The 23468-nt window shown below is 27.4% G+C and overlaps 1 protein-coding gene across 1 annotated transcript; it reads left to right on the top strand.

The window, feature by feature from the left end:
* Positions 1-2343: 2343 nt before the first annotated feature.
* LOC107454987 (Dipeptidase B) lies at positions 2344-23225 on the top strand (the record flags this gene model as incomplete). Its single annotated transcript, XM_071183696.1, is given in 12 exon segments — positions 2344-2731; positions 5664-5820; positions 6158-6232; positions 8314-8396; positions 10778-10907; positions 12588-12703; positions 15794-15972; positions 16053-16138; positions 17429-17533; positions 21750-21825; positions 21905-22023; positions 23142-23225. Coding segments are annotated over 12 exon segments (1242 nt in total), but the record flags the coding sequence as incomplete, so codon positions are not given.
* Between the last annotated feature and the right edge of the window lie 243 nt (positions 23226-23468).

The following is a 23468-nucleotide window of genomic DNA, read 5'->3' as shown; positions in this document are numbered from 1 at the left end:
TGCCCTGTTCTTCTGTATTTAAACAAATTAAATTTTTTGTGACACCAACAATTTGTAGCTCCCCACTTTCTTAATGTCGTAAAACTCCTTCAATAAAATACAAAGCTTATCTAGTAGAAAACTAAGCAATTAAAAAAAAAAAAATAGAACTATAAATATGATGAGTATACAATTTTAAGACAAAAATACATACAAAAAGCTAAATACTAATATGATATTTAAAACTATTTGCAAATTATTTATAAAGATAAATTACAAAGAGGAATAGGTTGCATTGTATCAACTATCTATTGCATTTAAAATCGCCAACCACATTTTTAGTGTCTTTCCATTGTGTTCAAATGCTGGAATATATTGGGCATTTTGATACCACCAGTCTTTTAAGACAATTTCAAGTCTTTTACAGCTTTTTCTAAGCTCAAATAAATTTTTCTGGACAACTTCCAGATCATCTGCATTGTCTTTAACCAAAGATAACTTTTTTCTAACTGTCAAAGTAGAAATTTCATCAGGTGTGTAACAGAGCTGCTTCGGCACAACATACAATTTTGTTTTAATGCTAGCAATTTTTTCAATAACCAAATGTCGATTCCGAAAGGGTTCTAAAGAAAGAAATTCCCAAATTTTTGCAGGAAAGTTCCATTTTGTAAAAGTATAATCTTTAAAAATATCTTGTAAGTATTCTTTATTTTCCAGTAGCTCAAAAGATAATTTAGAATCGCAATCAATGTCATTAATGACATCGATGAAACAATCATCTTTATTGCACTTAATGGTGGACAGCATCTGGGTATCAATGAACTTACGGCAAGACTCTAAAGAAAGCCTTATGTTTATGAAAGCTTGTGGCATCGTATTTAATAATCCATGTAGGACACTTAACTTTTTATAAAAATCTCCCATAATTATTTCAGTATCTTGACACATGACTTTCGAATTTGCATTATTTTCTTTCATATTTTGAGTTATATCCAATTCACTAGCAAGTTTCTCTTCCAAATATTTAATGCTATCAGACAAACACTCATTTTGAATATGCAATGTAAGATAATCTTTTTTCAGCTTACTATTGTCCTTATTAAAATACACATCATCTATCTCTAAAGAACATTTGTAAGAACCAATTTTTATTTTTTGAAAACAACTGTTAACTAGATCTTGCTTCATAGATTGCAAATAGGCTTCTGACAATCTTCCCACTTCTGCTTGCCTGGCTTTTTCAATGTTGCTCTGAAGAGAATTAGATTCCTGTTGTGATATACATTTCAAATGATTAACAATATCTGTAACAATTGTTTCACTCATAATTTCAGTCACAGGAAAGATTAAATTAGCGACGGACGAATTAACATCTTCATGAAGTAGTTTCTTTTTAACAGTTAACATAATTTCATTGAGAATGCCATTAAGAAAAGCATCATTGAAATTTTCATTGACAGCATTCTTAAATGATTTCCGATTGATAGCATATTTAAAGCATTTTGTATTTTCATTCGCAAATAATTTACTTAAGAAAATGAAAAGTTTGTCACTAACAACTAGAAGGGATTTGTTTTTTTCTTCAAGATTCAAAGTGGCCAGTTCAAGAATTGTACTCTTTTGGCTTAAAATGGCATTTTCTTCCTTTTTATTTTTAATTGAAGTATTTAATAAAAATACATGTTTGGAGACGTTTTTTGTAGTATGTTCAAGAAATCGTACTTTATCCTCAGTGTTATCCAATTGATTCTGCAAGAGACGAACAATGTTTTCTTTATTATCATCCGGATACTTTTCACTTTCTTTAACAGCTCGTCGTAGCCGCAATAGTTTTCGTATAGATGCAATTGACTGTTTCGAGCCCACACGTTTGATGACGAATTTCCAAATCTCTCTATTTCTTCCTTCGGTGAGTCTACAAATTGACGAAAAGTCAGGTAAATTTTTTAAGCGACCCTCAATTAGCCCATCAGTTTCATTAACAATCCAATTTTGAATGTTTCTTTCCAATGAAGACATTACTTATTGATCAAAAGTCGCTAAGACAGATTCATTAATTTTTCAGTTGAAATATTCTATCAATTCATCAGAAGTTTAATTGAAATACATAATTACCGATTAAATTGTATAGCGCGTTAATTTTAATTTTAAATTATGGTGAAAGTTATGTATTGATTATTTCTACCCACATAAATGCTAGAGTTTCTTCATCCATTATCCGAAGAAAGAGCTANTTAAATAAAAAGGAAAAATATTAAGAAAAGGGAAATTATCGTAGTACATTCCTATACAACTGAAAAGAGGAGGAGAGGGAAGGGAGAAGGGCTAAAGGCATGAAACCGGTCTCTCCCCAGATGGCGTATTCGAGTGTTGCGATCGCGAATAGAAAATAGGAAATTGAGAGAGGAAAATAAATAATATTTTGGTTATCGGCAGCAACAAAAGGAATTTAGTGTTTTTAGGATTGCCAAAAGATAAAATATGTTCACTGGTTCCTATTTTATATGAAAGTTGAACCTGATTTTCAAGTGTATGTGTACAGAAATAAGTAACCGGTAGTCACTGACCGAAACAGAGGATTGTGACGTTTTGTTTTCTTATGAAAGTTTTCGGAAATTAGATATCTGATGCCTCGTGATTTAGATTAACAGCCCCTTAAATAAGTTTGGAAATCACTTAATATTCTATTCTAGGAAACTCAACGATATCAGCTACTCGATATGTCACCCAGCCATTCAGCAATGAATTTAGGGTATATGAGATATTATTACTTTAATTTTTAGATTTTATGCTTAATATTAAATGTACTGATTCATATATGCTATGTACATAGTACACAAATGTTAATAATTAATTAATATAATAAATAATTAGTTGAGTGTTTGTTTTATATCTGGAAGGATTTTTCCCTTCTTATATTATCAGACATATGTATGAAATTTTCGACTGCTTTAAAAGTCTTAAAGACTTCCATATGTCAATTTTTTTTTCTATGTCCACGACAGAATAAGGTCTTTATCCTGTCTTGGAGATAGTTCTGTACAGAGTATTGAAAATCACAGTTCAACTTCACGAAAATTGTCCTCTTTGAAATATATACCTATATTTTAAATTGTAAATGGGTACGCCATTAGCGAAATTTCTTAATTTATCTCTATGCAGGACACAGCCTGATTCATTGTATTCCTTCTCTAAGTGTTTCAAAGTATGAATATATACAAAAGATAGTTTGTATTGCTTATAAAAATAAGGAAAAATACCAAAATTATTCTTAGACATGAAATTTACTTTATTTATGTTTGAATGAATGGCATTGGTAACTTTAACATCTGTGCAACTCTTTGAAAATATTCAAATTGTTTTAGTTTGTATGTTTTATTTTATTCTGTCATTGAGTATATATTTTTGGTTAATTATAATTATAAGTGTTGGACAGTGAAACTTAGCAATTGCAGTTGTCAGACCCCTCAAAGAAAAAAAAAAAGGCACACCACTTTTATAATAAGATGTTATCACCACCTGAGGTTTCACCATCAGGTTTGTTTAAAAAAGTAGTAAGCCAATGAAGTAAGCCATTTTTTTTTAACAGTTTAAACTGTTTTTCTTAATTTTATTTAAGACAAAGATTTAAATTATACTTTATGTTCTCAATTAAAATTAAGTTATTCTAAAGTATGACCTTGAATATTTTTTCAATCATTATTTAATATTACAATAAATAATTTTTAAAAAACATCAACTTTCTTCCACAAACACACTAACTTCATACAAAAAGAATAACTGAAGATTTTAAATTTACTTATTCATATATTTATTATTTTTTTTATAATTTTTATTATTTATTTATAAACAGAAATTAGATACCAAATTGTAAAATTAATAATGTATTTAAAAGAATGAGATCTCCTTAGTTTAAATACAGCAGTATTCTCCCCTTAAGCGTTTGTAGAAGGGCAGCTTGCCCTTCGATCCCTATTAATAGAAGCACTTTTTTGCCCTTTTTGTAAAAATAATCTGCCCTCCCATAAAGAAAACTACCTTTTTATTTTATTTTTTCAGGAAATGGTTGCTTTCTTAACCTTCTGTTTTAATGAAAAGTCCTCTTTTTGATGAAATTGGTAATCTAAAAAGTAATTCCTAAATGGAAAACATTTAAAAGATTAACTGTAATAAACTCACTATAAAAAAAATTGTGTTTTTCCCCATTTTTTTAAGCTTATAGTTTGGTGAGTTGCAATTTGTTGCGAATTCTAATTTGTAGCAGAATTATCTAATAACTGATCTATTTGTCCTCTTTTATTTGACTACAAGTAGATTGAATTAATTTTTAATGTGATATATTAAAACATGGAAATTTCAGTAATCATTTTTCAACCCTTCTCCCATTCTTTACTTTTTTTGACGGAAACAGTTTTTTTTTTTATTTTTTTTTTACCCATCTGACCACAAAGAGGTCAAAGGTCACAACATAAGTTCTAGCAACTGACAATCACCCCACTTACTTTAACAATTTTGTATCTATTGGATCATTTTTGTTTCGATTGAGAGAGAATGCTCTGATAGGATCTTCTGCTCTTGGCTTTTATAAAAAATATTTCTGTTCTTGTTTTCAAACTTATTTTTTAATTACATCCTTCAGTTGTTCTTTCGAGCATGAGAAATCTCACAGTCCAATACAAATAAGAAGTATCTCTGGGAGGGGAGAGCGTCTTGAGAGAAGAACTACAAGCGGCTTTGAAGGAGACGCTCCCCATTCATGTCTCCTTACACAAAATGTAGTCAAGAGAGTCAGCAGGTTTAATGTGACTGAAGGTAGTCATGTCCAGTGAGCAATCAGAAGGATGAAACTCAAATAGCTTTTGAAAGCGTTTTTTTAAGACAAGATGTTAGAAGCTCTTCCCAAGATTTACAAACAGCTTCATCTCTGGAGGTTGGTCAGTGGTTCTGAATTTTCTGTTTGATTTGGAGTTTTGACAATTCTGAAGTAAGTGGGGGGACAGAGGGGAGTCCATGAAGGATGACTCTTTTGCGAGATTATCTGCATTTTCATTTCCCTATTAGCCACAATGGCTGGGAATCCATTGAAGAATCATTTTCTTACCAGTAGAGTGTTAATGGCAGTTTTGCAAGTGAATTCTATGGCTGCAGGCAGAGGTGCATAATTTGAGATAGTGCATATTGCAGCTTGACAATCAATGAAGATGACAAAATTCTCCTTTGGTCTCTCCAAGATCTCCTGATGAGCCAGGTAAATGGCAAAAATTTCTTCATCAAAATTATCTGAGTTAAAACTTAAAAGCTCTTTAAGTTGAAAAAGTCTGAAAAAAATTCCAGCTCTGGCTCGTCCAGTAGTTTGCTCAGCTGAGCTATCTGTGTAGATGCATTGTTACTAGGGTATCTTTCCTTGATGGTGGCAGAAGCTGCAGCTTTGAATTCTGAATAAGTTAAATATCAAACATGCATGGTTTATAAATTGATGTCTTTATATTGATTTCTTGCACATAAAACTCTAGGGTTTTTCACTTTGTGTCACAATTTCCCTTGATAGTCTAACACAATGGTTATGTAAAAGATATTTGTGTTATGTATAAAAAATTTGTAGAATATTAAATTTTTTGTATGTAAATAATAATTTTTAAATTTTATTCCATTCACAATGTTTTCTTTTTTTTTTTTCTTTTCAGAAATAAGTTTTGTACTATTCCTATTGGCTCCAGCTTTGATAATGACAATTATAAATTTGATTCTCTTGTAATAGTATCATCTGACATAACAAAACAACATTTATCTGAGGGTAGTTATTTACACAAATTTCTAGAAGCTCTAAAGTTAAATAGTCAAGTACGTATCTATAGTCATTATATATGTATGTGTATATGTATTTGATTGTTATATTATTCTTTTATAATATCAGCTTGCTTTTCTGCACCCTCAGCTGCTTTTCATGCTCATTATCTTCTAAACCATAAATATTACAAGTTACAACACCTTATATTAATCTTTTCTAAATATTTTAAATATATTGGATTTTATGTATTCTAATATCATATTCATCGAATGATCAGACTACTTTTTTTCCTTAGACATTTTTTTGTTGTTGTCCTTATTTCTATTTATTAAACTCTTAAACATTTGGTATCTTATTTGGCTAAAATATTTTGTTTCTATTTTTTTGCAGTACGATGCATGTTTCAATGATAGTATTACTTTCCTCGTACCTGAAGTAGTTAGATATGAAAACATTAAGAAGTTGGTAAGTTTCATTAGTAAAAAAGAAGTGTTAAGTTGTCTGTTGCAAGACATGAAATTTTATCAATGTGTTATTTTTTTTTCACCCTTTTCTCCTTTTCTGATGTTTATTATTATTTTTTACTTTTGTCAATTTTTTTGTGTGCAAAGATTCTAACAAATAATTAAAACAACTATTTTTTTTGTCTTCTGTGTTCTTTTACAAATGTTTAAAAACTTGCTAAATAAAACTCATAGATTAAAAATCTGATGCTTGCCGTTTTGATTTTTCAAATTAGTTTTCTATTCTCGATTAGTTTTCCTTTAGTTTTCTTTCTCATTTTCTTACTGTCGGAAAATTGATATTACTTTACTTATTGTTTTCATTATTAATTTCAAGCATGTGTAATGATAATTTGTGTTTAGTTTTGATAAGAAATGGAAGTATGCAAATCATATATATTAAATGATATTAAAAAGAAATTGTTAATTGCTGATAATTTTTATCTTAAACATTTCAAAATAAAATTTAAGAAAAACTAGCAAATTGAACTTTAAATTTATGGATTGTGTTGTAACCTTTGAAAAGTTTATATATGTTTAAGTGAAAGATTAACATACTAAAGTGTATCATCAAGAAGTGCTAAGAAGTATTCCAATAGTTAAACACATAAAGCCGTCTAAAAGCATATATGTTATTAAGTTTTTATAGTTAATTTTATAATAATAAAATTTGTAGTTCAGATTAATTATTTTTATTTTCAGTCTTTTTATTTTTATAAACATAAAATTCACACATAAAATTCATGTGGTAAGAATAGAAAATGAGAGTATCAAAGAGTTTAATTGGAGATGATAATTGTTATCCAATTGTCCATATTTCAAATAAATTTCTTCTAGTCATAAACTACATTAATGAAGAATGAAATTGGATAAATGTAACTATGTATAAAAACCTAATGATGACATTACATTTTTATTGCCCAGAAAATCACATGGTATAATCGCACATAAATTTCTGTATTTTTTTGTTAGTCATCATCATGAAAGTCACAAAGATTTCCTTGTAAATATCACAAATTTAAAAGGTGTTTTTCAGTTAGTATATTTTTTCTATTTTACTCTGCTATCATTACATTTTTGGTTTTTAATTGTTTTCTAAATTACGAAAATAAAAGAGTTGTTTTGTTGTTATAATGTAATTCCTTGTTATTTCCTTATTATGCTACATTTTATGATAAATTTATTAGACTTGGCTAGGCCTCCTGGTTAAAGTCCCCTTGATGTCAGGCTAACCATGGGAGGTTTTCAGGGTTTTACTCTCCATGTAATGCAAATGCAGGTTAGTCTGTCTGAAAGTCTTCCACGAAGGCAAATTTCTCCCAATACTTGATCCAAGAGTTGCCTTGTCTTCTGGATTATGTTCAAAAATAAAAGACTACGAAGTTGAACATAAGTAGTTGTACACTGAGAATTGGTTTGGTTTTTCGACAACGGTTATAAAATAAAATAACTTCTGATGGAGCCATGGTGGCTCAAGGGATAGAACATTTCAAATCCCAGTGATATTTTGATGAAGGACAATTTCATTGTTTTTAATAATTTTTCGACAGTTATTTATCTTTTTTTTTTCAAGATCTCAGCATGATTTTGAGAACTTCGTTATTTTTAATACATTATTATTGAAACACACAAAATTTAAATTTGAATAACTTACTTTTTAATGGGTGTGATTCATGGATATTCCATCATTAATCTATGTTTTTTTTCTTTTCTTATCATTTTCTAGGCAGTTATTTTAGCTATTTTTTAAGAAAATTTTTCATGGTCTTCCAAATTCTTATATTTTTAATTTAATGTTATTAAAGCACGTCAGTTTTAAATTCAATTGGCTCTGTTATATAAAGGTAATATTTATGATTTTTGTTTTTTGAGAAACAGATTAAATGAAATAATAATTTAGTTTTTAAATTGTAGGAAGTATGCATGAGGTGTACAATAAAGCAAAATATTAAATCTGTTTCTTTCCAAGTGCACAGAAAAGCTCATTAACATTATTTTTTTTATTTAAGTATTTTATTTAATAGTTTGATTCCTTTGTTGTAGGTATATAGTCCTACAGGTCCTCTCGATAGACATTTTGATGATGTTCGTCGATTTGCAAATGCTGCAGAGAAAGGTGTCAAAAGGTTAAATATTATTTCTCATTGTTTCTTATCAAAAATTTCTTAAGTATGTCATTTGTTTAGATATTTAAAAGTGTTTATGTATATATCACATTAATACTTTCTGTTTATTTTGTTTTAATCAAAAATTATAAATAAGTATATTTATAATTGTTTTAATCAAAATATCAAAACTTTAAATTTTTTTTCAGATTGTGTATTTTGATATATTTCAGTATCTTGGTACTTTAGTAAATTCTTATTAAATTGACTTTATGTACATTTTTACTCTTAATCTCTCTATATACAATGAATGCTGGTCTGTCTGTGTGTCCTTCATAAACTCCTAAATCATCCGAACAATAGCCATGAAATTTGGCATACGGATAGTTCAAAGCACAGGAAAGGCCGCTGTCAACATTGGAACATACGACTGTGAAGCATTAGCCATTGTTTTAAATTTTACTATAGACGATTTTATTTTTCAAAATATTTTAAAGATAACATCAATCATATGATGTTAGCTAGTTCATAGCTCTATGGTTATAGCTCATGTTTGGTTATAGCTTCTGTTTGCTAGTTTATATCTCGTGTTTGGTGCCTCTCACTTTAATCATGCCATCATTGAGAAATATTATGTTGGTGTAAGGAATGCATTGATTGGAGTATCCAGCAGTTCAAAGTGATGTTCTCTGACAATTCACTAAAACTCATGATTCTGGTTACTAGTTTGTATGGAGAGAGGGGGCGGACGTGTTGTGAGGCATCATGCACAATAGCTGAACACATCTCTGGTCAAATTAACATTACATTGCAGAGAGATTACTCTTGATCATACTTCTCTTTTTAGGATTATAATAGGTCCAGACTTTCTGTTTATGGACGACAATGAGCACCTACGCAGGTGTACTTAATTTTATTCAATAAATCAACGTCTATTATTAAATATTTTGAAAAACATTACTGTTCCTTAGCAATTGTCAAGCAGTGCTGTTTTTATTTATACTCTTTGATAGTTTAGTGGACAGCATAAGCAAAATGTGCATTAGTGTCCAAGATAATCGCAGATCTTTCTGTGGTACTCATTTCTGTTTCATTCTTGCAAGAAGACTCATTTTTCGTGGCTCTTTGGAAATCATCTAACGAGCATCTTTTTTAGTTTTATTAATTTTTGATAGGTCAATATCTGAACTATTTGGCATAATAATAAATTCACGTAGCCTCGACTAACGTAGCCTAATTGTGTTCTTAATTTCATCGAATCTGTCAACGTCTATTATTAATTATTCCGAAAGACGTAACTGTTCCTTAGCAATTGTCGAGCAGTATAGTTTTTATTTTTATTTATTGTTAACGAATTTCAAGTGCTTTAAATTATTTGGATGTTTGCATAAAAAAACTACTTTAAAGATTTACAATAAAATGATATAAGAAAGTGAATTAAGATTAATTTCTAATATTATTTAAATTAATTTAATTGTATTAAAAATGAGCATTACTAAATATTATTAACAGCAAATTTTATTAAAAGTAAATCAAATTTGTATGTGCTTCTTAAAGAAGAAACTGTCTCCATATTATACATATTAATAATTTTAAATAACGTTAACAAAAATATTCTTAGAAAAAATTAATTGCTTAGATTTTTTTACTCTAATTAAAAACTTTTTAGAAAAAAATATGGATGCTTTTAAAAATATTGGAATAATATTTCATATTTATAATTAACAACTAAAGCATTAATGGCAATGTAGGCCATTTATTATAAGTTTTGTTAATAATAATGCTTATATTATTACAAAAATGTAATATATGAGTTGTTTCGAAAATGTGTAACTGATATGCCAGTTTAACCTTAGGTCCAAATTGCCGCTTGTTAAAAAAACCTTCCAACCATGCATGATATATTCTAAATTTGAAATTACTGGTTGTAAATTAATAACTTATTAAATTTTTCCCTTTTCTCTGGAAACACATAAAACAAGAGAAAAATTAAATAAATTATAAAACTTTTAGAAAGTTAATTAAAAATTCAATTTCTTTTTATTTATTTCTGAAACTATTAGTTGCCTTAAGGAACCCCAGTATGCTGCCAAAACCTATTTGGGAAAAAATAATTTAATATAATGAAGCCCTGTACACTCATTTTTTTCTACTTTTAATAAAAAAAAATTATTTTTATTTGAATTAAAGTTTATATTTAAGTTGTGAATTTAAAATTGCATTTGTATAAAAATTATTTTTATTAATTATATGTCTTGTTAAGCATGTTTAATCAAATTGTTATTGATTGAAAGATTTCAATTTTTTTATCTAGTCTAAAAATAAAAGAGATTTTTTTAAATAATTTACCAATTTAAATTATGTATTTAATATTTAGTACAATTTCTATTGTAATTTTATAGAGCTCTTCAAGCAGGGTCAAGACGCATATTATTGGCTATTCTTGATGATTATCCTTTAAGAGATTCCAGACACGCCTATGATTCATTTGATGAAGCATCTCTCTTAGGAGCTACTCATGCTCTCTATGTGGTAAATATGGATAAAAATGAAAAAATTATGAAAATTTTGTGAACAATTTAATTATAGATAAATTTTATAAGTTTTCCATAATTTAAGTTAAAAAAATACTGCTTATAGTAATCTTAAATCAGCAATAAATAATTGTAGTTATAATTTTAAATGAAAAAAGAATTCAGATACTCCTCTATGTTTGATTGAAATGCCTCTTCTTCTTTTTTCTATAAGAAAGGCTTGCACACCATTTACATATATATACAACTGTATAAGTGCAGACTATATATGCACATTATATATATAAAGTCAACACTCGTTATGAGGACCTTTGTGGTCTGGTCAAAAACAGCTATTGCAACTCGAGGTTGTGTTAGGAGTGCACAAAAATATTAAATCATAGCTAAAAAAGTACTCGACCAATTTCAATAAAGCAATGCTTTATAAAAATTTGGCAACTGACAAAAAAATTGGCAACAATTCAACCTTTTTTCTATATTAATATATATTTAAAAATTTCTGTTAAAGTAATATTTTATAAGTAAAACAATCATTAAAAATAATATGCTAGTCCAGAGTTGCCATTTTTGATAAATTATATGCTTCAAGGTAACTGAAAAAAAAAAAGTGTTTTGTTTTAACTCACCCTACCAGTCTGACATTTCACAAAAAAGTGAATAAAATTTTCAAACAAGAAAAGTATGATTGATAAATTTATTACATCCTTTGAAAAAAAAATTACACAGATTATGAATGACCATAAATTATGATCATCTTTGATTTTGGATTTAGAATGTTATACAGAGGTGATTGTGCTCTGGAAAAAATCCACATTTTCGGATTTTTCCCTAACTGCGCTCCGAAAGTTTTTGGAAGTCTTAGGTCCAGAAGTTTTAAGAAATCATCGATCACATATATGTATAAAAATTCTTGAATATTTTATTTAAAAGTATTAGAACTAGGTCATGGCATAGAATAGATCAAGATGCCAAAAGCTTATTGGGATGGCCTTGGCCTGTCATAGGCTGTAGTGCCCAAGAAGAAGAACTAGAATTTATACTTGGCATCTTTCATTTGTGGATATTTTTTCTGGTAGAATAATAAATGTGATGAGAGATAAAAATAAACTTATACATAATTATTCATTTAAATTATGATGCATATAATTTATTTAAAATTCAATGTTTTGAAAATATCAATGATTTGAATTTATAAAGACATTATGCATCTTTAATGATTTTACTCAAGAAATTTTCTGGATTTTTGAGTTGAACTCACAATCACCCCTGGTTATATCACTTCATTCTAAAGGGATTCAAGGTGTTTTGCATTTATTGTACAGTAAAATCAAAGGAAATAATGGTTCAAATAATTTATTTCCTGAATCGAATCAATAAGTTTTTGTTCTCTATATTGGAATAAACAATTCATTTTGTTGCTCATGTTCAAATGAAAATAATGATATGGTGATATGGAAGAAGAATAGCAAATAGGACTTTATACATAAGTTGTTGTAATGGAAGGGTCGCTGTAGTGGAGGGGGTTGTACTAAAGAGAGTAGACTGTGTGTATATGTATAAAAGAAAATACTTTAATCAGAATAAATCTTTTTACATTTTAATTTCAATATATTAAAAAAATTTGCTTCCTCAACTTTTATCTTTTTTATATTTATGTATCTTTTCTTAATTTTTATAGCCTTTTGAAATTAGAGAAGATGTACCGCAAAGGTCTGAAAAATTTGACATTTTAGGATTTACTTCACCTAAACAGGATTTGGATTATAAATTTACTCTTGGGATAGAATTAGGAAGGTTTGTATGTATAAAATTTTTTTTGTATGTATTATAGAATGTTGTTAAGTTTGGATGATGCGAAGAGAGTGGTTAGAAAAAATTTTAACCACCACATTTATTTTAAATAATTTAATTGTAAAAATAACTTATAATGACATTTGTTTGTTTATTTATTTTTTATATGTAAATATTTTAGTCATTACCATAAACGTATGCTTTTGTCAACTCTTCAATGTTTTAAGTTTTTTTTTATTATTTCAGAGAATTAAAGATTAAAATAAAATAAAAATTTCGAAGAAATAAATTGTTTCCTATTAATTTGATTCATATCTTCAATTAATAAACTGTGTCTCATTATTTTTTGTGGACTCTTTATTTTGTTTTTAAAATACAGTACTAAGAAGGAATAATTGTGTCAATTTTTTTAAAAATAATTATTAATAAGTTTTTTGTACATGTGTTTTAAACTTTTTAATTAGGATAAAATTTTATTGTTTCAATAAGGAATAATGAAATTATAATGCCCTATAAAAGGGCTTTTTGTTGGTATGTGAATGAAATTGTTAAACTGTCCTAGACGTACACGATTATCATATAGATACATGTAGTAGAGGCAATAGTCAGAAAACTACATTTCTTTTATAATTAACTACAACTACTTTATTAAAGATGTATCATATTTTTTTAATATAGTGACTAAAAGCTACTTTTGAAAAGTTGCCACTACTTAAGTGATGAAGTTTGCAGGAGAACTTAATTTACATTCATGTTCAAAATGGTTTGAAATTAAAAAAAAAAATTGGCCTTTTTAAACATGAGGTATTGAGATACATGTTTACATTAGCCAGTTTGTTATTCTAAACCAATTTTTCTGAATTTGTCCTTTTTGTCTTCATTTTTTTATTCGTTTTTCGACAGCGGATATTTAGCTTTAGAAATGCTAGGAAATTATCAAATATTTGCGATTTTGTTAAGTGTTTAATGCTTTTTTATTTCCTTTCAGAAATAAAGTACATCAAAAATTACAGAGAAAATGTCTTCTTCCGTTGAAATAACATCAATGTTTCATGAGTGTGCATTCGCATTTGAAGGTGTGGCCATATTGATAAATTAGCTGTTGTTCGTGATAGCTAGTTTATATTATATTAATCTAAAAATCTAACTACGTAATTCTTATTAATGCTCAGGTACAGGGACTTTCTAATTGTGTCCATTGACAGACCTGCGAATATTCGCACCAATCAGATTCGAGAAATTGTGTTTGAACCTTATTTCTTAACTAAACTGATGGTAAAACTAGTATCCAAGAATTGCTACTAAATACCCTTTTTTTGTATCGCACCACTCGGCTACTTTTTTTTAAAAAGTAGCCCACTACAATACAAACTATGATACAGTACTAGTAAACTACAGTATCTCGCTACTGGTAACTCACTATTTCCAACCACTGACTAGAGACATTTAAAGTTAGGAACTTTATACAAAATTTAACTATTACTAAAATCTACTGCACATCAAAAATATTCTTAAAATTTCAGCTTGATTTATTTACTGTATATACTGTTTATATAAATTGTTAATTACGTATATACGTTAATTATCATAAATTACGCAGAACCACAGATACTTGTCAAAAATAGAAAAACAGACAAGTGTAGGATATTAGGCTACCTTTTGAAAAATGCTGATCGAGAATTGTATTGGTATAATTTTTCTAGTGAAATGTGAATAGGGAGTATAAAATAGCTCATGCCATATAGTTTCAATTGTGATTGGGTTACAACATAGTATTTTTCATGTTTTGAAAGATACTGCCAAATAGAGCTGTTCAGTTTGTTCATGAAAATTAAATAAAGGGATTTAAAACCTCTTTACTCCTTCAACAGTGTCAGGAGAAAGAAGTTTTCTCAGTGCAAAAAATACTGTTGTAATTCAAATTAAATACATTCTCCTCCCATTTTTTTAAGCCAGACAACTTTGGATACTCAAACAATGAGCCAAGATTTTTTTTTTCTTTTGTTGATCTGAACAAAAAAGTTTGACAAAAAAGTTGATGTTTGACAATTGTTTGACAAAAAAGTTACTTGATTAGTAACTTTTTTGTCAAACCATTATTTTTAAATATGCTTTGATTGGCTTTACAATGTTGGTTTACTTTACATTCATGTTTGCAAATTGTGTTTTATTATAACATTTATTATTTTGATATGTTATTGTTTTTTTTTTATTTAAAAATATAGGAAAATGAAATGCAATTCTCTAATGTGATATTTCTATTTTCTGAATTATTTTATAAAGTTAGAAATTGCTCTGCTGTAAAATTATTGTAATAAAAAGTTCTACAAAGCAAAAAATATTATTTTTAAATAAGTTTTAAAAAAATTTAAATCAAATACCATTTTAACATTATTTAATATTTTTAAAAATATTTATGATTCTAACGTTCTTGGATATAAAAATGTTAAATTTGATAGTAAAACTATATCTAGTTTACGAGTCTTTACAAATCTAATCTATTGGGATAAAACCCACTACTCTCATTGCTACCAGTTTTTACACATTGTGTTTACATTTTATCAAATAAATTAAAATAAATTAATTGATATCATAATATAAGTATGATGTTTCAATATAAGATTCAAAATTTTACTGATATTTAAATTTGTAAGTCTACACTGCCTGACATATTTTTAAAAAAATGTTTTATTTTCTGTTTTAATTTTTTTTTATTTGTTAAAGAAATCACTATAAAGTTTTGAAGTTATATATTAGCTGAAATGGAAAAAAAAGTGCACTTTAAAATTAATAATGCAATGCTGTATGCAAATTATAATTTGAAGTCTATTTTTAACTTTTTATGAAATATGTTTCTATCGTAATGCTATATTACCATTTTAGCGTCCTTCAATGTTTTGAAAAATTATTATTAGGTTCTACATTCTCAATAAATAAAAATTGTTTATTTACTAATGATGCTATGCAACACTGGATGTTGTTAATTTTATATATATTTTTTTATGAATCTTACTTCAAAAATGTAATTTGTGTTCAATGTTAAGGAACATAAACATACAAAATGACAGTAAATATTTTACCTTTCAAATTTAGAATAATATGCCGGGATATTGGAGGTTCTGATCCTGAACGAATGTCAGCCCCTAATGTTGCCCACTATGTGCAAAGCTTGTTTTCTAAAGATACTCCAGTTAAAGTTGAAGTTATTGAAGATGATAGTGTTCTTACTAAAGAATATCCTCTTTTGAGTGCTGTAAATCGTTGTGCTAAGGGTAAGAATGTATTTAAAATGCTTTCCATATGAACTGTTTAAAATTTTTGTATTTTTAATGAATGTTTTTATTTGTATTAGGTGTTGAGCGACACCGTGCCCGTGTTGTCTTCCTCACTTATGAATCCAGTGACGAACCTTCAAAAACGTTATTCCTTGTCGGAAAGGTTTCAATTTTTTAATTTTGAAATTTTGTTATTAATGGTTTTTGTGTATATTTTTAATTTTAAAAAGTATTAAATTTTGATTTATCAGGAAATTTTAGCATTTCATTTAAAATCAGTGTTTTTTTTCTTTTGTCAAGGAATGATGCTTTGTAGCTTTTATTTCCATATAATTGCTAAAATAGTTTTATCTTACTTTTTATTGAATTTTTTCTTTTGTGCACTCTTTTGTTTACACTATTAAAAAAAGGGGGAAATACTGTCAGACAGAAATGCAAGCATATTGAATTTTGAGAAGTATAAGAAATACTAAAAGGATTAAATATTTTTTGATGCATGCTACCCTGTGGTAGAATAGTAGTGACATGGGGACATTGTCTCATAATATTGCATAGTTCTTGCAGAAGGAATTTTCTGTTGGGAAGTCAGAAGAAAATTGGTTTGCTTTTCTGCAGAAATATACACATAAGATTTGAATTGCTCATTTAAATGATCACTTTTGGAAACGCTCAATTTACGGAAATATCGTAAATCAATTTTGATTGTGTTTTTGTCAGTTATTAACATTAATTTCCACGTGTCTTTTAGATATCTGGATGTATTTTAGGCAATATGGGAAATTCAAATTGAGCATTTGATCATTTACTTTTTAAGGCAATGATTCTATCTATTTTTTTTAGCAGTTATTGCTTTTAATGTCCACATTGTTTCTAAAACCCGATATTTTTTATATGATATTATTTATTGCAACTATCAAATTTTGAAACGAACGACACGTTTGAGTAACTCCTTTCATAAGACTCTTGATTGGCGTGATTTCGTCGTTGATCTGTTTTTCTGTGATTACTGCTACCGATTTCATGATATTTATTATTATTTTAATGTGTTGATGATTTACAAAATGTGATAAAGGAAATAATTAGTGTGTTCCCGTCCCCCAACAAAATGCTAGAATATCATTTAACCTATAATATTAGAATAATAAAAAATATTACATATTCAGTTAAGAGAAATTATTTTGTTTTTTGAAAACGCAGTCTAACAAAGATGTATGTTACCTTAAATTAGCAACATACATCTTTTTTATTATTGAAAGTATCTTGCAGAAAGATATTAGTGCTAGAGAGTTTTGTCGCAGAAAATCCCAAAAAATTCTGCCATGGGGCTGTGCTATATAAGTTAAGAAACCTTATAATTTCTACCTTTTTGAATTTGGTATATTCTTAATTTTATATTTAGGCTGAGAAAACATTTCCTTAAGAGATCAACAAAATGTTATACTTTATTTTTTAGGGTATTACATATGACACCGGTGGCTGTGATATTAAAGCAGGTGGTATAATGGCTGGTATGCACAGAGATAAATGTGGAGCTGCTGCAGTTGCAGGATTTTTTCAGGTATATTTCTGATAAATAAACATTGTTACTTCTTAAATTCAAGTGCTTTTTTTATTAAAATTTAATTTATTAGTTGTATGATAGTGGTGCTTGCTTTTATATTTAATTGATAAGTCATTCATAATTAAAGATTCAAAATAGATTTAAATTTTATTTCAAAAGTAAATCACTCATGCAATTAATATTTTCAAATCTGTTAAATATTTTCCTTTTTATATATATTAACACTTGATTTTTGTTCATTGGGTTCTACAATTCAAAACAGTCTGAATGTTGTCTCAAATAACAGAAGTCATTTTCACTTGGGCAAATTTTGAAGGTGGATGTACCTCTGACAATTATTTTTAACTCAAATTTTAAACATTTATCAATATTAATAACTTTAGAGGGTCAGTTGAAAGTTAATACAGTTTTGAATGAAAATTAAATTGTGAATTATTACCAATTAAATATCAATAAAAATTATTTACTATCAATTAAAAATCAATGACAACACTTATTAAACATCTTTATAAATGCAACAATTCATGTGCTTTTGCAAAAAAAACACTAGTATTTTCAAATCAAAAAAATTTAATAAGTTTAGAATGAAAAGGATGAAATAAAATTTAAATTGAAAAGAAAAACTTGCATTAATTCATTAACATTCAGTCATTAAATTAAAAATCAAATCTAGCGATTAAAATCAATGCATCATCATTGATTGTATTTAAAAGGTTTTCACATTACGCACCAGATTTTCATCTTTGGATGAAAATCTGGATGTGTAATGTGAAAATCTTTGTAATAATGTAAAGAAATTACTTGTCTTGAAAAACTACTTGTCCACCAAGTCAAACAATTGGTCCTCTAAATTACAACATTGACAAGACGACACTCTGCAAAGACTCTTCATTAGCTTCGGATTTATATAAATCTTTCATCAGAATAGTCGGGGGCAACCAAGTACTATTTCATCAGGACAGAAGGGCTCACCATTTGTACTAGACAACGATGCTGGTATATGTCCATATTTTCTTTTTCTCATTTTTCTTCAGAAGAGAACTTCTTTTCCCCAGATCAGCAAAGAGAATTAATTGCAGACCTCTTAACACTTGCAACATTTTAGTAGCAGCATAACACCAGTGTTTTGCTGCTGGTGTTATGTAATAAATAATACTATTTTGACATAAATAATATGCAAATAAACGTAATTTAACGTGTAAAATAATCATTTAAGAGAAAAATTAATACTTTCCAAAGTTACGATTACTGAGATATTCTGGAAAAATAGTTAGTAGCCACATAACACCAGTGTTATTAGAAAAATAGTCCAGAGATATATGATAGTTACTATATTGTTTAAATAATATTATTTTGTCATAAATATTATGTAAATAAACATAATTTGACAAGTAAAATAACAAATTTAAGAGAAAAATTATAACTTTGCAAAATTAAAATTATCGAGATATTCTGGAAAATAGTTATAACTTGTATCGTAGTAATGTTGATCTAGTTGGCAATTATGTTTTAAAAGATTAAGTAATTATAAAATAGTTCAAAATTAAAGCCAGTTCATTTGGATTCAAAGAAATTATAAATTATATTAGACATAAATATATTTAAATATAACAGAAAAAAAGCATCTCTGAATTAAAATTACAAAATATTTGAAATTCATTACATGGAATAATGGAGTTATGGCATATCCCAATTCATTATCCAAATGAAATATTAATGTTAGGGGTATAGTGTCTGATATTTATTTCAAAATTTGAGATTGCCCTTTTTAATCTGAGTGCATCAATTGATTTATTGCTTTATTCTTACAGAAACTGAATATTAAAAAATTAATGTGTAGATTAGAATTGTCGGATTGGTTTGTATGCATCGTAGTTTTTTGGGTTTGCTTTATATGCTTCCCTGTGCAGAAAAAAAAAGAACTGTGTGGGCTTACAACAACAATTTGTTAATTTATTTCTTTTGTAAAGAAAATTAATATATGTAAAATTAATGTATAACAGTGTGAAATTTAAACTAAAATAATAATAATAAAAACACCTTGTCTAAAGTTACCTTCTATAAATTACCTTTTATCAGTATGCTTTGAGTAATCTATTTCATATGTTGCAATAGAAAATTGTGCTCAGAATTGTTATTTGAATTGTTTATAAATAACCTGTTAAATTGTTACTTTTTATTCTATATTTTTCTTGGTTTTGATGTCTGTTCATATTTAATAATGGAATTAGAATTAATAAAAAAACATACATGAGAAATTTTTAGGAATTTGTGTTGCTTACTGCTTTTTATTTTGCACTTGGATGCAANTATTTCCGAAATCATCAAATAATTAGAGCTAAATACAATGAGCTTAAAGGTACTGGATTAATTCGGCCAACTGAAGTGCGCTGGAATTCTATGTGTGATTCATTAGAAAGCTACATCAAGAATTGGTCAACTTTCATGCAAGTTTGTGAGGATAATAGGGATGATATCGACACCAATATCAGGTCAAAAGTCATGAATATGGCAATTAAAAGAAATGCAGAAGATATGCTTTTAATGTTAAAACCCATTTCTGTAGCATTAGATAAAATGCAAAAAGATAATTGTAGTTTATCAAATGTTGTCAACATCTGGAAAAATTTAAAGGAAACTCTGAAAGATTCTAATAATAATTGCTGCAAAAATTTTTTTACTAAACGATATGAACAAGCGTTAACACCAGCTCATTTCCTAGCTTACCTCTTGGATCCTAATTCTGAAGTACAATGTTTAACACTAAATGAAAAAGATCAAGCTGTAAACTTTGTTAAAGAAAAGTATGGAGAAACCTCCTTATTAAGTATTTTGCTAAAATTCATTGTACGCTCTCCTCCGTTTAATGGAACTTTGTTTGATAAAGAATCTCTAGAATCTTTAAACATCTTGGAATGGTGGAAATCAATTGCGCTTCTAAAGAACTGTGTAGGTCAAAAAGAGTTTGATGCAATACAGTTGTTATGTATTACAAAAGGAACAACTGCAGGGATAGAGAGGATGTTTTCCACTTTTGGACTTGTACATACTAAACTACGGAATCAATTGCATGTAGAAAAGGCAGCTAAATTAGTCCTTATGTTTAAATCTTTAAATAAAACTAATTAAATGATTGTTTAAATAATTTGATATTGTAGATGTAGAATTAATAATTATCCCATATTGTTTGATAAACAATTTCTTTCTTGATTTGTAGTTTGAAATCACTTTGTTATTGTTTATTTCTTATTTCACCTTTTGCTTTTAAATTATTAAGAAATATTTTGTTGATAATGGTTAGTAATGTTTATTTCCAATGTATACCATAAGTAACAATAGTAATACAATACAACTTTAAATCTATGGTACACAAAACTGATTATGTTCCATAGAATTGAAATTATAAAAAAATCATGATTAAAATCAAAAGAATCCGATTAAAATAAAAAAAATCCGATTTTTTTGATTTTTAAAAAAAAATCATGATTTTTATACACCCTGCTTACAAGGGTAGTCAACTTGGCAGGTTTCACTGTATGTAGAATAGAATTGTCAGATTGGTTTGCATGCATTGTAGTTTTTTTGGTTTACTTTATATGCTTCCCTGTACGAAAAAAAAAAGAACTGTGTGGGCTTACAACAACCATTTGTTAATTTATTTCCTTTGTAAAGAAAATTAAGCCAAATCATTATTTGAAATTTAAACTAAAATTATAATAATAAAAACACCTTGTCTAAAGTTACCTTCTATAAATTACCTTTTATCAGTATGCTTTGAGTGATCTATTTCATATGTTGCAATAGAAAATTCATAATTGCTCAGAATTATTTAAATTGTTTTGAAATAACCAGTTAAACTTGTTACTTGCTTTTTATTCTATATTTTTCTTGATTGTGATGTCTGTTCATATTTAATAATGGAATTAGAATTGATATAAAAACATACATGAGACATTTTTATGAATTTGTGTTGCTTTCTGCTTTTTATTTTACACTTGGATGCAATGGCTGTTTTAATATGTATTATAATTATAATATTGAAAGTTCTGAATTATCCAAGAAAAAAGGTCTGTGTCTTATTTATTAATTTAATTACCATATCGTTGGAAACCCCTTTAAACCTCTAATAAAATGTCAATATCTGAAAATTTGATAATTATTGCAAAAGTTATTTAGGGTATATTTTTAGTAGATTGTGCATATTCCTTTTTAGGCCCTGGATAAAATTAGACCCAAAAATATTAAAGTTGTTGGAGCTTTGGCTTTAGTTAGAAACAGTGTAGGATCAGGTACTGTAATTTTAAGATTAATGCTGTTTTTATTAAATATTAAAAATTTTCAGTTAATGAAATACTCTTGTGATTGCAGATGCTTATGTGTCTGATGAAATCATAACATCTCGTGCTGGTCTCAGAGTGAGGGTAGGAAATACAGATGCAGAAGGACGTATGGTAATGACCGATGTGCTCTGTCACATGAAGGAAAAGGTAGTAATTTTATGAGATTTGAGAATTTATTACTACCGCCAAACCTTGATCCATTGTTACCAGAGTTGAGCGTCAATTACAGTTGTACTTGATTGAAATCGATTGCAATGTATTTATGTCCATTGTATGCACACATGTACCAATACATGTATCTATATCCATATGTACATACATGCATACATTACATGTATACATACAATAAATATGTATAGATATATTGTGTATATATATACAATATATGTATGTCCAATGAATATATGTACAATACATGCAAGTCTAAATATAAGTACAATACAATAAATAAAATCTATGTGATTTAAGTGTAAAAACCACTGATACCGACTCAAGCAAGTTAAATGACCAAATCAAACAATACTTAAATTTAATTGTCAGCTTTAATTGTTCTATATCATTTTAAAATTATTTGAAAAAAAAGTAATTTTCAGGTATTTTCATAAAATGTTTGACACTACAAATATATTTTTAAGACATAATGCATAGTTCATAGAAATTTTAAAAAATAGCAAAAAAAAATTTTTTTTAGAAATGCATATCCTTTTCATGTTTTGCTTAGTATGTTATTAGAATTTTTTTTTTAAATGAATTGTTTCTTTATTGCTAACATTTTCTTAATCTCTTAAAGATCACAGAAATATAAATCAATGATTTAATGTAAATATAATTGAAGGTTTATGAAATCATTGCTGGTTAAAAATAGTTTCAACTCTCAGTTACGGTTCCAACTCTCAGTTACGGTAATAGTTCACGGAATCCTAGAGCTCCACGTGACACCTTCTAGAAACCACTTTACACTTTAAGGGATGATTGTTTGAGCAAAATGTTTAAATGCTAGAATGTTAATATTCAAATATTTTGTGTAGCAAATGTTAGAATAAAATATTCCTTAGTTTATTATTGCTCGTATTAACAAATCAAATTAAAATAATGTGGTAATTTAAAAAAAAATTTATGTACAGCATTTTATTGCTTGTTGTAATTCTCTTACTTTGTATATCTTTTTAAATATAATATTTTTACATCTTGATCAGATTGATTTACAAAATAAATTATTTAAATTGTTTTGAAACTATCTAATAAAATTTCATAACATTTCATAGGCTGTGAAAGCTGTCAATCCATATTTGTTCACTATTGCAACTTTAACTGGTCATGCTGTTTTGGCTGTTGGTGAAGCTTATTCGGTAAGTTACTTCTCATTTAAAAAATAGTAAAAGGTAAAAATAAAAACATACCTAATAAAATGTTATTTATTAAGTATGCAATTAGTATAGATGCAATGTCTAAAAAACATGATCACATGATCAGAGATGTTATACTGATTCATTTATAGAAGTAATATGACACATTTGAATGTGTTGAAAATGTGAACAAATATTTTGAAAATGTCAATATGGTATAATCGGTAGAGAGTGTTCTGACAAAGT

The sequence above is a fragment of the Parasteatoda tepidariorum genome, chromosome 7, assembly GCF_043381705.1.
Source record: "Parasteatoda tepidariorum isolate YZ-2023 chromosome 7, CAS_Ptep_4.0, whole genome shotgun sequence".
Classification (NCBI taxonomy): domain Eukaryota; kingdom Metazoa; phylum Arthropoda; class Arachnida; order Araneae; family Theridiidae; genus Parasteatoda; species Parasteatoda tepidariorum.
The sequence above is the reverse complement of the archived record's forward strand: the minus strand, read 5'-3'. Positions and strand labels throughout refer to the sequence as shown.